At 42.3% G+C, this 17,317-nt stretch overlaps 1 protein-coding gene across 9 annotated transcripts in view; it reads right to left on the reverse strand.

Annotated features, from left to right (window-relative positions):
* Window positions 1–17,317, reverse strand: part of OTUD7A (OTU deubiquitinase 7A) — a 384,176-nt gene that overhangs the window by 144,747 nt on the left and 222,112 nt on the right. For 6 of the 9 annotated variants that reach the window (XM_089309204.1, XM_089309203.1, XM_089309201.1 and 3 more), the window contains 2 exons: window positions 6,909–7,000; window positions 4,593–4,747 (listed from right to left, as the gene is read on the reverse strand). The exons of the other annotated variants lie outside the window; for them this stretch is intronic. In XM_089309204.1, the coding sequence (XP_089165330.1) occupies window positions 4,593–4,743 (151 nt within the window). In that variant the 5' untranslated portion in view covers window positions 4,744–4,747; window positions 6,909–7,000. The remainder of the gene's footprint in view (window positions 1–4,592; window positions 4,748–6,908; window positions 7,001–17,317) is intronic. 9 annotated transcript variants of the gene reach the window in all.

Here is a 17,317-nt window from a genome sequence, read left to right on the forward strand (position 1 = left end):
ACTGCGATCTCACTTGCAGAGATCTTTCATTTAGTTTTTCTTTTTTTTAGGAGAGAACTTCCATTTTGACTATGGCCTTGTCTAAATAAGATCGGAGTCAGCGAACTCAAAAGGCCTCCATAGCCTTGGCAACTCATGACAAGAGCCTAGGGTGATTACTGATGCCATAAATAAAAGTGCCAATTTGATAAGTCAACAACAGGAATCACTGTGCACTTACTCCTCATGTAGGATCTCTGTCCTTAATGTGTTGTCCAATGTGAATTAATGCTATAACTGGTACTCAAACAGTATTTTTCACTTTGTGTTTCTGTGTGGGTTCAAACTGTTGAAATCTTTACTTAATATATACTAAATTGATCTTCTGTATATAAAGATAATTGAAAATGAATCTTGATGTGAATGGAATGGGAGGGAGCGGGAGATGGGAGGGTAGTGGGTGGGAGGGAAGTTATGGGGGGAAAAGCCATTGTAATCCATAAACTGTACTTTGTAAATTTATATTTATTAAATAAAAGTTAAAAAATTAAAAAAAAAGAAATGAAAAAAAGACTGCAGGAAACAAGATTAACATACAAAAACCAATTATATTTTTATACTAGCAATGAACAATAAGAAACTCAAATTTTTAAAAATAGCATGCATAATAACTAAAGAACCCTAGATATAAATGTAATGATCTATTAAAATATGAATGTTAAAAACTATAAAATGTTGATGAAGGAATTCAAATAAGACCTTGGTGGGGGAGAGAAGAGGAGAAGAGAATGGAGAAGAGAGAGACCATGATATTTCATGGGTTGTAAGACCCAACATGTTAAAATTCATTATAGATTTAACATAATTCCAATCAAAATAGCAGCAAGACATTTTGTAGACAGAGGTAAGGTGATCCTAAAATCTGCATGGAAAGGCAAAGGAATTAGAATTATTGAAACACTTTTGACAAAGAAAACCCAATTTAAAAGAATCACACTACTTGATTTAACATTCACTACAAAACTAGAGTAATTGAAATGGTATAGCTTTGGCAGAGGAATAAACATAATGAAAAACGGCACAGAACCAGTAACAAGAAATAAATTCCCTCAAATGCTCTCAATTGGTTTATAACAAATGTTATTAAAAAATCAACTCACAATGGCTCACAGCTTCATCTGCAAAAATATCGAAGTCTAAAACTTTTACAAGACCACATGGAGAAAATCTTCATGACTGGAGTCACACAGAAGTTCTTAGACACCTTACTCAAGGCATGACCCACACAGAAAGAGATGATAAGTTGTACTATATCAAAAGCAAAAGCTTTTGCTTTACAAAAGGCACCATCAAAATAATTGAAAGTCAAGTACACTGGGAGAAAATATTTGCAAGTCACATATGTGACAAAGGATTTATACTCAGAATAAAGAACTCTCAAAACTCAAGCATAAAATAAACAACTCACTTAGAAATAGCAAAAAAGCTTGAACAGATGTTTCACAGAGAGAATACACAGGAGGAAAACAACATGAAAAAATTTCAACTTCATTAGTCATTCAGGAAATGAAAATTAAAGCCATGAAGAAATACCACTATACAAAGGGATTTCAAAACATATGTGGAAAATGGAAATAAATGATGAGTTTATTTTGGTGCCAAAATATTTTGAAATCCATGCATTTTTTTTATAATACACATTTTCCATTAACTTTTAGGAGATCCCTCATACATGTATTAGAATGCTTCAAGTTGAAATAAAATAAAATAAAATAAATACCAAGTGCTAACAAGGAGGCAGAGTGGCTGAAACTCTCACACATTGCTGTTGGGGATGCAAAATGGTGCACTCTGGAAAGCAGTTGGGCAGTTTCTCATACAGTGAAATAAACAGTTACCATCCGAACCATGACCCCACCCCTACCTACCCTAGTGAATTAAAACTACAGTCACCAAAAACCTTGATCTTCAAGCTGTAGTCCTAACTGCCAAAGACTGGAAGTTACTGAAGCGCCCTTTGATGGGTGACTGGATTAACTAACCCTATTCATCTATAGAATGGGCTCTTACCCTGCAATACAGAGGAATAAACTATTGAAACACAACTTTGATAAAGCACACAAAATTCTGTAGAGTGAAAAGAAGCCAGCTTTAAAAGGTTAGCAACTGGAAACCATTATACTTAGTGAAATAAGCCAGTCCCAAAAAGACAAATACCGTATGTTTTCCCTGATCCGTGATAACCAACAGAGCACCAAGAATGTAATGCATGGGAGTGAAACTGACATCCTGAGCTTCAAAGACTGTTTACAGCCCTTGTCTCTACTGTTGAGGAACGGTGTTTTTCTCCTCATACTATTTGTCAGACTCATCACTTAGTGTAGGGTTAATTTTATGAGTATACAGTAAACTTAAACTAGATCAGTGTAAAATTTAAGAGAGGGAATAAGAGAGGAAGGGTGGGAGCATGGGCGGGAAGTATCATTATGTCCCTAAATCTATATACATGAATTATATAAAATTTGTATACTTTAAATAAAATTAAAAAAAAAGATTAGGCTCTGTTCCTACTCGGATGACTTCATTTACGTGACAGTCTCAGAAGGAGACAAAACAGAAGCAACAGACAACAGAGCGGTGTGGCCTGATTTCAACAGCAGGAAGGAGCATTTGGAGTTGAAGCAGTGCTTCTGTCTCCTGATGCCAGTGGTAATGAGACAAACCTATCCATGTGCTAAGTTTCACAGAACTATATACAAACAGTTTTCTGTATATTAAAATTCAAAAAATAAAATTCAGGGAAGACGAGGACACTTGCCTCCCGGTGAAGGCCATCTGGAAGGCCACAGCAATGCGAGGACTCATTACAACGTCAGCGGCAAGCAGCATGGGCTTCCGTGTTTTTGAGAATCTGGTATCTGTTGCTCACTTTTATATCACAACTTTTTATATGTGAATTTTATATGACAACTTCTAACTTCTAATGTTCACAACAACTGTGTAATGTGGATTCGGCTCAATTTACAAAAACAAACAAACAAAAAAAAAACAACAAAAAAAAAACCAAAAAACCCTCAGGTGAAGAGAAATAAAAATAGTAAGTGGATGAGCCTGATCTTGAACCCCACTCACTGCCAGTCACATTCCAAACCTGTTTCTCCACCCTTCTGTTCATTAAATTAACAAAGGCAGGGGAAATGGGCAGGAAGACACAGAACATGCAGAGCGGGAAGTGAGGATCTCATTTGATTCACACATAGCAAAATGTTGTCTGAGGACACTTCATTCTAAACCTGATTTTCTGGAGGGTTGAACGAAAGTTAAAAACTATGTTCTCACCAGTTTTTTTCCATAATCCTCCAATTTGTGATTTTTAATTTTCTTTTTTTAAATGTTTATTTTATTTTAAAGGCAAAGTTACACAGAGAGGGACACACACACACACACACACACACACACGGATATCTTTCATCCGTTGGCTCACTCCCAGATGGCTGCAGCTCCATCAGGTCTCCCATGTGGATATAGGGCCCAAGGGACTTGGGCCATCGTCTGCTGCTTTCTCAAGTGCATTCACAGGAAGCTGGATCAGAAGTGGAGCAGCCGGGACTTGAATGGGAGCTCATAGGGATGCTGGCATTGCAGGCAGTGGCTTCACCTGCTACACCATAATGTTGGCTCTGGTTCTTAATTTTCAATAGGGCTGAACACTTATCTTGATTTATATTAATGTTTTATTTCCCCCTAAATGAACAATGTGACTTATAATTCTTGACCAAGTATTTACTAACTCTGCAAATTGCAGTTTGTACATTTGAAGCAAAGAAGAATCATTTAAACAGACCTCCCCTTACAAATCTGATGGTCCTAACAAGTTGTTCTTAAAATTGTGTGTATGAGATACATGAAATTTGTTCCATTTATACAAATTAAAAAATAAATAAAAATGAGTTTTAAAAAAGTCATAGTTGGCTCTTCCCTCTTCTTACCACCACCACCAAAATATAAAATAAAATAAACAATAAATTCATTTTAGAAACAGAAACTAAACATCAATTTTTGCTCCATTAGGATACACGTGAATCAAAACACCATATGGACAGTGCATACTTCTCATGCAGCAAGTGAAATGTTTTTGAAACGACTGAAAGAATTTTGCCTTCTTGCTTATAAATTATTCCTGACCACTTTACTGGATACTAAGCTTCCTTGTTTTCACCAAAAACTTTGTCCTCACATATTTTCTATCAGTTAAGACAGAGATAAGAAGATTGGGTCTCAAATAAAATTATCCTCTTGAATTTTCTCTGATTTACACTCTACTAAATATATTTTCTTAAGAACGATTTTGTTAAATCTTGACTCAATATCTGTAGAGCAAAGCCAACTTAGTTCCTTATGCACTTTTACTGTACAGACTTGGGCAGTCTATTCCACACCCAAAACAAAAGCCAACGGTAACAAAATAATTTCATTTTCTTTTACTTTGAAAGGGACCAAATACTATCTGAGGACTACTGTACTCAGGTAATGGGATCTTCTTATCTTCTGTCACTGTTGGGAGGCAGGTGGGCTTCTGAGGCTCATGTGGGGGTACAAGGAGGGAGGCTCACCTTCCAGCAGGTCTCTGGCCAGACCAGGTTCTGCCCCTGTGGACCGAACAAAGTCTGACAGGACTGCGTCCATATCAAGAGTCATAGGATCATGTAGAAGTGCTGCCCAACACTCAGCCGAGGTGGGGTTTGGAAGCAGGCTAGAAACCATCCATCTGCAGGGAAGAAGAGAAAAGGCATCTCACCAACGATGGAGCGGAAGAAATGAGACCCAGTGGAGGAGAGGCATCATTGCCACCTGCTGTTCCACAGCTATGAAGTGGTTTGGGATGGCTGCCTTATTCTTCATGGAAGATGCTGTATCACTAAAGTCAAACTAAAATATCCGTCTTCTATATGTGCCATAAGGGACCAGTGATGCCACAGTCAGATGTCTGTGTTCTGCCTAACTCACAGGTTGAAACCCAGTCCTCATTAAGATGGTATCAGGAGGTAGGACCTCTGGGTGATCAGAACACTGGGTGGAGCCCTCATGAATGGGACTAGTGCCCTGATAAAGGAAGCCTGGGAGACAGCTCTTGCTCCTTCTCCACATGAGGACACAGTGGGTTGGTGCCATCCATGAGCCAGGAAGCTGACCTCATCAGAGCCCAAACCCACTGGGATCTTGATCCTGAACTTCTCCATCTCCATGACAGTGAGAAGTAAATTTCAGCTGCTGGGAAGCACCTAGTTTATAGTATTTTGTTGTTGCAGCCTGAACAGACTAAGACAAGGGGTCACCACTAGTTCTTTTTTTTTTTTTTTTTTTTGACAGGCAGAGTGGACAGTGAGAGAGAGAGACAGAGAGAAAGGTCTTCCTTTGCCGTTGGTTCACCCTCCAATGGCCGCCATGGCCGGCGCGCTGCGGCCTGCGCACCGCGCTGATCCCTTGGCAGGAGCCAGGAGCCAGGTGCTTTTCCTGGTCTCCCATAGGGTGCAGGGCCCAAGCACCTGGGCCATCCTCCACTGCACTCCCTGGCCACAGCAGAGAGCTGGCCTGGAAGAGGGGCAACTGGGACAGAATCCGGCGCCCCAACCGGGACTAGAACCCGGTGTGCCGGCGCCGCTAGGTGGAGGATTAGCCTAGTGAGCCGCGGCGCAGGCCCACCACTAGTTCTAATACCTTTGGCCCTACATTCTGTCAATTTCAATAACAACTAATTGGGGGTAGGTGGGAGATAGACTAGATACTTTAAAATAAATCAAACACCTGAAAATACTTAGTCTACTTAGATAGTCATTAAATTTCTAATCCTCTTTCAGACTATAGCTATGTGACACTTCTACAAAATGGCTGTTACCCACTCTATCCCAATGGTACCTTCATCAACATGTCATCCCACCAACCTCAGACCTTGCCCCTCCTCCAGCTGTTAGGAAAAACTCCAGGCTAATCCACAGCTGGATAGAATCCAAACTTGCTGAAGATGATGACTAAACTATCTGCTCTCTAAGAGTTGTCATATTCACAGTGATAATCTGTCAAATTCATAAGGAAGAAAAACTTCCTAGGCAGAATAATCCCAGTCAGAAAGATGCAATGGGCAACTGGCAGCTAGACCCTAGGTTGACAATAGCATCCAATTGTTGGGGAAAAGCAAATACCACGTCACATGTGGGAATGACTCACATTAGTGGACCCATTCTGGGGCAACTGGGCTTAGTCATCGTTGATAAAATGCAAATGAAAGCTTGTGTTTGTGAAAATAAGGGGTCAGCAAATTATGGCCTATGGACCAAAAGGAGCCCACCACCTGTTTTGGTAAATAAAGTTTTATTGGAACACAGCCGCGCACATTCATTTACGTATTGTCTAGGGCTGCTTTTGCACATGGCTGAGTTGAGTCATTAAAATGTGCCATAGGTCTGCAAAACCAAAAAGATTTACTATTTAGACATGTTTAGAAAGAGTTTGCTGAATCCAATACAGGTGATGGCAATTTTATTCTAGCAAGGATGCAATTAATTTGATAGATCAGGGAGAGGAAGTTCAACCTCCTTGCCACGGACGACAGTCTCTGTTCCTTCTGCAGTCCCACGAGGGTGGGTGTGCTCAGGTGGGTAGGTTCTGTAGCAGCTGCTTGTGCTTTACAGCTGGGCATGGAGGCACAATCCGGGCTCTAGCTCTCCCCTGACTAGCTACGATGTGTGCTTCACCTCTCTGAGCCCATCTGCGCTGCCGTACAAGTGGACGACACAAGCTCATCTGTCTCACAAGGCTGGAACCAAGTCTCGCAGGCAGAGGGACTTGCATTGTGATGCTATGCTGCACATGGACCCTACGTGGGTGTAATTTTCAGTTCGTGTGGCTAGAAATTAGGACAACTGTTTAACCTGATGTTTATGGCACCAGTTAGGAAACTGCCTTCTTCCTTCTCTCCATGCACCAGAGCCTCGGCCGGGAGAAGGTCTTCTGTGGCTGCCACCTGGGAGATAAAATGGGAGAACAAGAGCACGTCATTGTCCTTACCCTCAGACTGAGGTCCTGGGATGCTTCCTACTGGGCAAGGCCAATGCCCAAGGCACACCCTCTGCTTTCCTGGGCCCTAAAGGCTTTTGCCTGCTGGCTGACCATCACCTCCCACATGCAGGGGGCCTGGAGAGGGGGCGTCTCAACATTCTCCAGTTTAGCAAGCATTTATATTTCAATGATTACCACTTTTGCAGGACAGAGTTATTTTAAACCTTACTAGTAAACATTATGACAGTAATTTCAGCTATCATGGTAAAAAACAGATAACATGAAAATGACCATCTGAACCACTTTTAGGTGTACAGTTCAGTGCAATTAAAGTACATCCACACTATTGTATAACATCACCACCATCCGTCTCCAGAACATTTTCATCTTCTGGAATTGAAGTTCTGCATTCATTAAGCACCAACTCCCCATCCCCCTCTTTCAGCCCCTGGTGACTACATTTCCACTTTCTATTTCTTTGACTACTCTATGTACCTCATATAATGATGTATATTGGGGGGGGGCAAGAAGTTACAGTACATTTCAGCCTCAAGACTTCTTAAACCCAATGCAGTCGCCACAACCCAGATCTCATATTCATGCTTGATGGTAAGCTGTGGGGAGCTGGGCCAGCAGGGATCCTGGTTCTCAATCACCTTGGCTGTCTCTACCCAGTGCCACCCCATCTGAAGTGCATGGCTGCACTGTTGACTTACCCTTGCTAAGCCAACGCACCCCCTGGCCAGCTGACAGCATGAGGCTCAGGCTGGCTGTGTTTGGGCTCTGTTCACCTTGAGTAAGGGCACTGAGCTCTGAGATGTCTCTGAGGTCTCATCAGCCACCGTGGGGAAGGGGTGTTAGCTCCTCACCGCGACTGCCTCGGACAGGCAGTGCAGTGTGAAGATTGGGAACTGGCCCTAGGATCAGCCCCCGGGGGCCAAAATGGCGCCACCACTTACTGTCTGTGCGACCTTGGGCATGCTGTTTTACATCTTTGTGTCTCAGTTTCCTCAACAGTAGAATTAGGATATCAATAGTACCTCACAGTTACTATGAAATATAAGGAATTAGTGCCACAATGCAAGGGCCCAGAGAACATGCTCAGGAAACATGAACTATTACTGAACCACTGAATGAACTTAACATGGGCTCCAAGGCTGCACTTGCTTCCCAGGCCACCTAGCAGCAGAACTGCTGCCACCAGACTGCTGAGTAACGAGACTCCATCACTGAAGACCCTCGAGCTGCCCCAATGCCCTCAGCAGAGGGCAGGAGGACTTGAATACAGAGACATGGATTCCAGACAGGCAGGGGGCCCTTCCCAAGAATGCCAGGTACACCATGATCCCAATCACACTGGTGCTCAGACATGGGCACGACAACCTGCACTTTGACTGCTTCCCTGGCTCCACCTCAGTGCCCAGATGTAGGACAGGGGGATGGGATGACCAGCAAATGTACAGTGGGAGGCTAAGAACCCACCAGAAGCTTAGTTCCCTCCCTGCAAAATACAGGTCTTGGGCCAGCTGAGTGCAAAATGTGTTGTAATATCCAATGGTTTGAACACCTCAAAAAAGATAGGAGAGCAGAGCTTTACAACTGCTACATGAAAACTGACTAAAAAAACAAGGAAACAGATTCTTCCTTTTCATTTCTATATGTTTGTGGATCTGCCGTTCTCTGGTTTCTGAGCTGCCCTGGAAAAACACAACTTGGACTTGTGGATTTCTGATGTATTTAGCACCAGGCAGGGTTCACACCTGAGGGTTACCACTGTGCCAACAGCAGGTAGACTTCACACGTAGGGGAGCAGCCAGTGGCAGCTGCCTTCTTGGCCAGCTGCTGTGTACACAAAAGGTGGGATGCACCCTAGGCTGTGGCCAGGGATCACCACCAGGACAGGGGCAACCAGCTCTTTCCAAGAGACATGTGTGAACCTGAGAATCACTGCACACATTCTGAATATGGGATACCCAGAAGGCACCATCCTAAACTCAGGTTGCAAGATGTCCTTTTGTATTCTTGGTAGGTATTTTTATCACCCCTCTTTACATCTGAGGGCACTGAGACTTTGGGAATGGAAGAGACTGGCCCAAGAGCTGTTGGGGGCATTAGGAGATGTGCCCCAGTCTCCATATGCTGCACTTCTCCTTGACTCTCTCACTTCCGTTTCAGTGGGGCTCCATTAAAAACACGCCTGCATTATATTTGCCAGCAATGGGAAGGTGATGTGTGTGTGTGTGTGTGTGTGTGTGTGTGTGTGTGTTTGTGTATAGACTGAGACCGGGAGTTGAAGTCAGAGACTTGAAGTCTGACCACTTGGAAAAGACAGAAGACCACAGGGGCAGGAGGAGCTTCCTTTCCACTCAGAGTAGCAGAATGGCAGTCAATGCCTTGTGTAGCACCCCTCCCAACAGAGGGCCATGTCCCTGAGGGTTTGATCTACTCTGGCCCCCTTTCCATTCTCCAGGATTCACAGTGTTTGGTCCACAGTAGGGCCAGGCCAGAGGTGAGACAGGTTTAGCACCTGCCACAGGTGCAAAACATAATGAAATCAAGATAAGCAGTACTTTAATGATATATTTTTGAAACATAAAAATGAGTGCAAAAAAATAATGCTCAGTGAACACCATATTAGATTTTCAGTGAGGGCAGGATCAGGGGCAGGAGCTTGATGTTCTTCCTTCTGCCTCAGGCTCTGTCGGCCTGGAGAGCACTGTCAGGAACACATGTCACAGCTGCAGACACTGCTACCCCTAGAGGGCCAGCCTTAGGTCACAGTGACACAAACAAGAGGGGAGCAGCGGCTCGCCATGTCTGTCTGATGATGCAGCCCAGTGAACAAAGGGATCATGGAACAGAGCAGAGAACAGGTCTGGGGCTGAGCCAGAGGCCTGGCTGGGTTGAATTCTCACCACGTCCTGGCCGAAGTCACTCCACTTCCCTTAGAGGCTTGGTTTCCTTACATGAACAATAAGGGTGGTAGCGATCTTGCCTCTCACTTGCCGTAAAGATGAAATGAAATGATACCAAAAGAACATACACTATTATTAACATCACTCTAAAATAATAAATCACTGTATTGCTCTGGTATTGACAATCTGTCCTCTGCTACCCATGCATGCTTAAGTTGGTACTTCAAAAGTTTGTGGAGAAACAATTAAAATATAGGCTTATTTTGGCACAAAACATTTTTGAAAACCATGCATAGGTTTTTATTTATTTATTTTTTTGACAGGTAGAGTTATAGACAGTGAGAGGGAGAGATAGAGAGAAAGGTCTTCCTTCTGTTGGTTCACTCCCCAATGGCCGCTACGGCCAGCGCTGTGCTGATCCAAAGCCAGGAGCCAGGTGCTTCTTCCTGGCCTCCTATGCGGGTGCAGGAGCCCAAACACTTGGGCCATCCTCCACTGCCCTCCCCGGGCCACAGCAGAGAGCTGGACTGGAAGAGGAGCAACCGGGACTAGAACCCGGTGCCCATATGGGATGCCAGCATTGCAGGTGGAGGATTAACCAAGTGAGCCACGGCGCCAGTCCCAATGCATAGGTTTTTCAAAGTATGCATTTCCATGTACTTTTTGAGGCTCCTTGCAGAATCCCATTGTGAAGGATAAAATATGAGGAAGGGTCAGGCATGATCTAGCCTTGTCCTGTGTGGTGAGGAGGCTCACCCAGGGAGAAACTCACTGTGGGGTTCATCGACTGTCCTGACTCAGCTGTCAACACCTCTCTTCCCAGGAGTCTGCATGGTCAGTCTTTGCCAACTGCCCTCTGGACCTTGGGCAAGAGCAATGAACTCGGGGGCACATACGTCTGAGGATGTCACATGAGCCAGACGCATCTTCCAGGGCATTTCCATGGTTCAGAGGAGAGTTAAGAGAATCCAATGTCTTTCCACATTGGGACACAGTTCTGCAAAGTTTGGCCCTGCCAAGCATTCATATATATTCAGCACATTATCATTTTCAAAGCTTGGTAACATGCTTAACTTTATTTAACTCTGCAACACAAGCTAGAGATAAAGATGAAATCTGAGAGCAATTTTGGCAGTAACAAAACAATTTCTCTAGGACATTCAACCTAAGAGCCCTGGATAAGGAGAGGAGAAGGGCAACAAAGGGGGGAAATAGGAAATGGGAGGTTAGACAAGATCATAATGGACAGGCTTGCCAGAAAACCAGTGAAGGTGACCATGGGAGTGTCTGGTGGGAGTTAAAGTTCTTCCCACTGTTTGCAGGGCCACCTTGCCCTTGGGTCTTCCCTTGGTAAAGCTCATATTCCCAGGCACTCGGTAGGTTTTCTGGGACCACTGCTTTGACCCAAGGCTTGGAGGGAGGCATGGTGTGGAGTACTGAGCCCATGGCACCTGTCCGGCAGGTGCCTTGTTCTGGGGGAGGTACACCTGATGCAAGGCCATGCCTGGGGCCCATGCTAGCTCTTAGAGGCCCTGGAGGTATACCTAACATGAGACAGCAGAGTAAAAAAAATAAAAGATGCCATCTCAATATCCCAGTCTCTCTACTCTCGAGCTTAGAGTTTTGTGCTGACAAAGAGAACACAGAATTAAGTTATGGAATGTATTTTAAAAATCTGTTTCCATTGGAAAAATTTAAGCATGCATCAAAGTAGACAGAGGAATACAATGAATGCCAATGTCCCTATCACTCAGATACAACAATCATCAGTTCTTAGCCAGTTTCGTTTCCTTGTTTCCTTTGTACCCACATTCACATATCGTTTTGATTTTTTTTTATTTTTTTGACAGGCAGAGTGGACAGTGAGAGAGAGAGACAGAGAGAAAGGTCTTCCTTTGCCGTTGGTTCACCCTCCAATGGCCGCTGCGGCTGGTGCGCTGCGGCCGGCGCACCGCGCTGATCCGATGGCAGGAGCCAGGAGCCAGGTGCTTTTCCTGGTCTCCCATAGGGTGCAGGGCCCAAGCACCTGGGCCATCCTCCACTGCACTCCCTGGCCACAGCAGAGAGCTGGCCTGGAAGAGGGGCAACCGGGACAGAATCCGGCGCCCCGACTGGGACTAGAACCCGGTGTGCCGGCGCCGCTAGGCGGAGGATTAGCCTAGTGAGCCGCGGTGCTGGCCAACATATCGTTTTGACACACAATGCCAGGCAATGTATCACATCCAAAATATTTCAATATCTCTCTAAAAGAACTTAAAGCACAACTGTAGTATGCAGCACTGTCACTAACTCTCCAGTACAATTAATATTCAAACTGAAAAATTTCCAAGGATTTCAAGTCCTGTAAGTTAATTTATTTTTAGTCTTCCAGTTTGTTTAGACCAAGATTCAAATAAGAACCATGTATTATAATTAGTTGATACGTCTTTTTAAAAAAGTTTTATTCACTTGAAAGGCAGAGAAACAGACACACAGAGAGATTTATTGTCTTCTCGTTCACTCCCCAAATGCCCACACAGCTGAGGCTCAGCCAGGCTAAAGCTAGGAGCCTGGAACTCATTCTGGGTCTCCCATGCGGGTAGCAGGGAGTCAGCTACTTGAGCCATCACTTGCTGCCTGCTCATCAGCAGGAAGTTGGATTTGAGAACAGTCAGGACTTGAACCGAGGTGCTCCAATACGGGACAGCGGTTTTCTATGCAGTGTCTTAACTACTGTGCCAGACACTCACCCCTGATAATGTCTGTTTAATCTCTAGGTCTTGCCTCCATCTTTTTATCTGTTTGTTGAAATACGTTACGGAGTTTTCTGCTGTCTACCTTCTCCTTATTGTTCCTGAGGTAGCATGCCATGTGCCCCTGTGTCCTCTGTACTTCCTGTGAGTTGGTGCTTGGATGTAAGCACTTGACAGCATTCAGTTTCAACTTTAGGCAAATCCTGATGCTGTTTTCTTCCACCAGGCACAAATAAATGTTTGATCATCTCTGCTTAAGATGACCTCAGCCATGGCTGACCACTGCCTAGACCAAATAATTAATTCAATAGAAGATACATATAATATCTAGTTTTTTCATTTTTTAGCTGAGATACTTACATAAAGGGAAACTTCTTAGAAAAGTTAAGGTAAACACTCTACTTCTAGTTTTGAATTCATCATTTTTACTGGATGAACTGCTTTACTAGCTTCCTCCAATGGTGATTAATTCATTTTCTTCTTTTTAAAAATACCATTTTGCATTCCTGGATTTGAATACATTTGATGCAATTCAACCCATCCAATACAGAAGCAGTCATTGTCTTTACTGGAGCTCAAATCACCCCACCATGGTGGGGAGAGCCCCTGCAAGTTGGCTCAGGAGTCCCGAGTCACGCTGCTTTGACCTTGGCGAAGCTGATAGTTCCTTTTCTGTCAGGTCTGACAAGATGTCTCAGATTCCTCTTGTACATTTACTGATCCGTGTCCTGAATCTGACATTTTCTCAAGGAACCATGAGTCTTTTAGTGAGAACGGTTTTCCAGGACCACAGTCTGGGAACTTAGTGTACCTATCACTGCTGGATTATTCATGATTTTTAGAACTTTTTAGTGGACAAAGCTGAGAGATATTTTAAGACAAAAACACCTTGGGTTCATTTTAAAAATAGACTTCAAAGGCATTAATTAACTTCATCCATTTTACATATGAATCTCTCCCCTCATCCCAGGTTCATAAAAACATCAGACATGACAGAATATCACACAATTACCCATTCAATTCATCCTACAATACACACACAAGAGTCTCAGAATAAATTTAAAACACCAACACTAATGGAATAGTTACTGTGGATAGTTTAAGGTTTGTCTGCTTACTTAGAGCATTTATTTCTTTGGTCTCAGGTATATCCCACTATAGGTGAACAGGAAAATTACTGAATATTCACACACACACACACACACACACATACATATATACACACAGTAAATAAATTCACTTTGAACAATTTTACAGTTATTTTAATGATTGCCATTTTTGTAAAACATGAACAGTCTTTTTTTTTTTTTTTTTTTTTTTTTGACAGGCAGAGTGGACAGTGAGAGAGAGAGACAGAGAGAAAGGTCTTCCTTTGCCGTTGGTTCACCCTCCAATGGCCGCCACGGCCGATGTGCTGCGGCCCGCGCACCACGCTGATCCGATGGCAGGAGCCAGGTACTTATCCTGGTCTCCCATGGGGTGCAGGGCCCAAGTACTTGGGCTATCCTGCACTGCACTCCCTGGCCACAGCAGAGAGCTGGCCTGGAAGAGGGGCAACCGGGACAGAATAAACATGAACAGTCTTAAAGTCATATATCTAAAGCAAGACATATTTTTACTTCTGCTCTGTCTCCTCTGCTCTTTTTCCTTGTTTGCTCTATACTTTTGTGTTTAATATAGGATTTATAATCCTATTTTCAGAATCTGTATTATATACTCCTATTGCTCAAATAAATGATATACTACAGACACCTTTACCCATCTTGCAATATTTCTCCACTTTGCAATACTTTTTCTAGATGCCTTTGCACCAGTATCAGGAGGTGTCCTGCATTCATTATGCCATTTGCAGAAATAACAGCCTGAAGACAATGTGAATGTTCCTCAGCAGGGGGTGGTCACTGGACTGCAGCTTCAGAAAGGAATGAAGGAGATTTCTTGTTCAAGTCTTTTCAGGTATCTTCGGGATAGATTCCCAGGAGTGAGACTGGATGGAAAGTTAATGGCACTATAATCTTTCTAAATCCTGCAAAATTGTTCTCCATGGGGCTGTATCAGTTTTCACTGCCAAATTGCCAGTGGCTATGCAGAAAAGTGCCTGTTTCGTCATAACCTGAACCATAGGGTGTATTGTCAAGCTTCTGGATTTTTGGCAGTCTCATAGGTGAGCAACAGTATCTCATAGCTTTAACTGCATTGTTCTCCCTACATGCGAAACTGAGCATCTTTCACATGTCCAAGAAATGTTATAATTATAATATTTATTATTATTCCCTTAAACTGTCCAACTTTCTAGATCTCTTTCTTCCTTGAAATATGTTTTTTGTCTTTATTTGTTTCCATCACAATTAGCTCATTATACACAAGGGGTCTTCAAAAAGGTCACGTAAGCTGAAAAGTTATACCTGGATTTCAACGTTTTTTACACCAAAATAAGCCCATCATTTAGTTACATTTTTTCCACAAACTTTTTGAAATCCACTGCATTAGGCATAAAAAGTTATCTTCTGTGATATAAGATGAAAATGCTTTCCATCGTCTGCCATTTGTCTTTTTCCTTTGCCTTTGGTGTGTTCTCCCTTGCAATGAAGAAACATTGGGAGGAGGAGGGGGTAATCAGAAAGAACACAGGATTTTCAAGGCAGGGAAAATTCTCTGCATGATATTGCATGGTGGACACACATCATTACACATTTGCTCTAACCTGCAGGATGTACAACACCAAGAGGGAATCCTCACGTACGCCAGGGACTCTGAGTGATTATGATGTGTCAGTGTAAGTTTGTCAAGTGTAATAAATGCTTCTCTCTGGTGGGGAGGTGGTGTGTACAGCGGGGTAGGGAATAGATGTGAAATCTCTGTACCCTCCACTCCGTCTAAACCTAAAATTGCTCTAAAACAGTCTATTAAAACAGTTTAAATATAATTATGTATCTTTTCCATTAATACTTCTGGATTTGAGTCTTAATTTGAAAAAGTGCTCCCATTGCTAGATTATAGAGGAATTCACCCATTTTTTCTTCTGATAATTGAATGGTTTCTTTTTTTAATATTTAAAACTGTGATGCATTTGGAATTGACCCTGGTACATCCTATGAGGAATGGATCTAGTTTTACCATTTTCTCGACATCTATCCAGCTACTTCAGCACCGCTTATGTAAAAGCACATCAGTGCATAACCCCACTGAGTTGAGATGCTTCTATTACTGTATGACAAATTTGCATATGCAATTGGTTCTATTTCTGCATTTTCTTGTTATATCTATGCTTAGGGGTTTATAAAAGGTGTCTCTTCTCCCATTGTGTGTTAACTGATGATCATATTTATAAACATAGCTATTGATGGTTAAACTTATATCCTATTTTACTAAATTATTAGTTTGTAGCCATTTTTCCCATAGATTTTGTGGAGAATTTTTCAGATCTACAATTGCATCAAATGCAAATAGAGACTATGTTAGCTTTCAATTTTAAATTCTTCAATCTTTGTTTTCTTTTGCCTTATTGCATTGGTTAATGCCTCCAATGTAATATTTAATATTATTACATGTAATGGACATCTTTGCTTTGGTCCTAATTTTAGTGAGAATAACTTTCTTGTCTACATTAAGTGAGATGCCGGCTGCTGGCTTTTGGGCCACACACACATACACACTCACACACACACAAACACACAGACATTAAAAACGGTATCCATCGTCTTTTATATTCAGAGGCTTATCATAGATGGATGTTAATTTTCACATAGTTTTTTTTTCTCCTAAGATGTATTAATATGATGGAATCTGGGAATGGACTTCAGAACCTTACTTGTGTTTTTGGAGTAAATCTCCTTTTTCTTCTATGCTTTTTGATTCTCTTTGCTAATTTTTATTTAAAATTCTTACATTTGTATTATTAAGTTAGATTTACCTATTGTTTTATTTTTAAGTGCAAACTTTGTCAGGTTTTTAAAAAATCACTATTATATACTCAAAACAAAATTGGGAGTTCTTTCCTTGCTAGGTGCTGTCTATAACCTAAGTAGCAATGGGGTTTTCTGGTATTCGGAGGTCTAGGAGGATTCCCTCTGTGAACCAATCAATCTGTTCTTGCCACTTCCTTTGCAGGAAGATCTTTTAAAACCTTCATTACTTTTTCCTTTTGGAAATCATTTTTTGTAACTTTACATCTCCTTAGGTTTCAATTTTGTAAGATTATATTTTCCTAGAGGCTTATCCATTTTATCTCAGTTTTCAATTTATTTGAAGGGAGCTAAAAAAGGAAAGAAATTCTTTCCATAGGTCCAAATCCTGTCTATATCTAAATGAAGAAAATACATACACTCTTCCAAGTGCTCTCAATGACAGTGACAGTGCTAAGTGCTTTATGAGTTAAATTTATACAGACAACAGCTCCACAGGGCAAATGGCTTTGTCCCATTTTACTGATGCCCAGAGAGCCCAGGGGCAGGACTGAGGTGTCCACATGGATCTGCCTTCATCCGAAGGTCACCATTCCTCCATCACACAACACTGGATATTTAAAATGGTGCAGGGTATCTTCAAAAGGTCTCAGGTCAAAATACCCAGTGTCTTTGATACACATCGTGTGCACAGATGCATGGCCAGAGGCAAAACACCTCCTTATCTGAC

Source organism: Oryctolagus cuniculus, chromosome 12 (assembly GCF_051225735.1).
Source record: "Oryctolagus cuniculus isolate XC-2025 breed Fujian yellow rabbit chromosome 12, ASM5122573v1, whole genome shotgun sequence".
Classification (NCBI taxonomy): Eukaryota; Metazoa; Chordata; class Mammalia; order Lagomorpha; family Leporidae; genus Oryctolagus; species Oryctolagus cuniculus.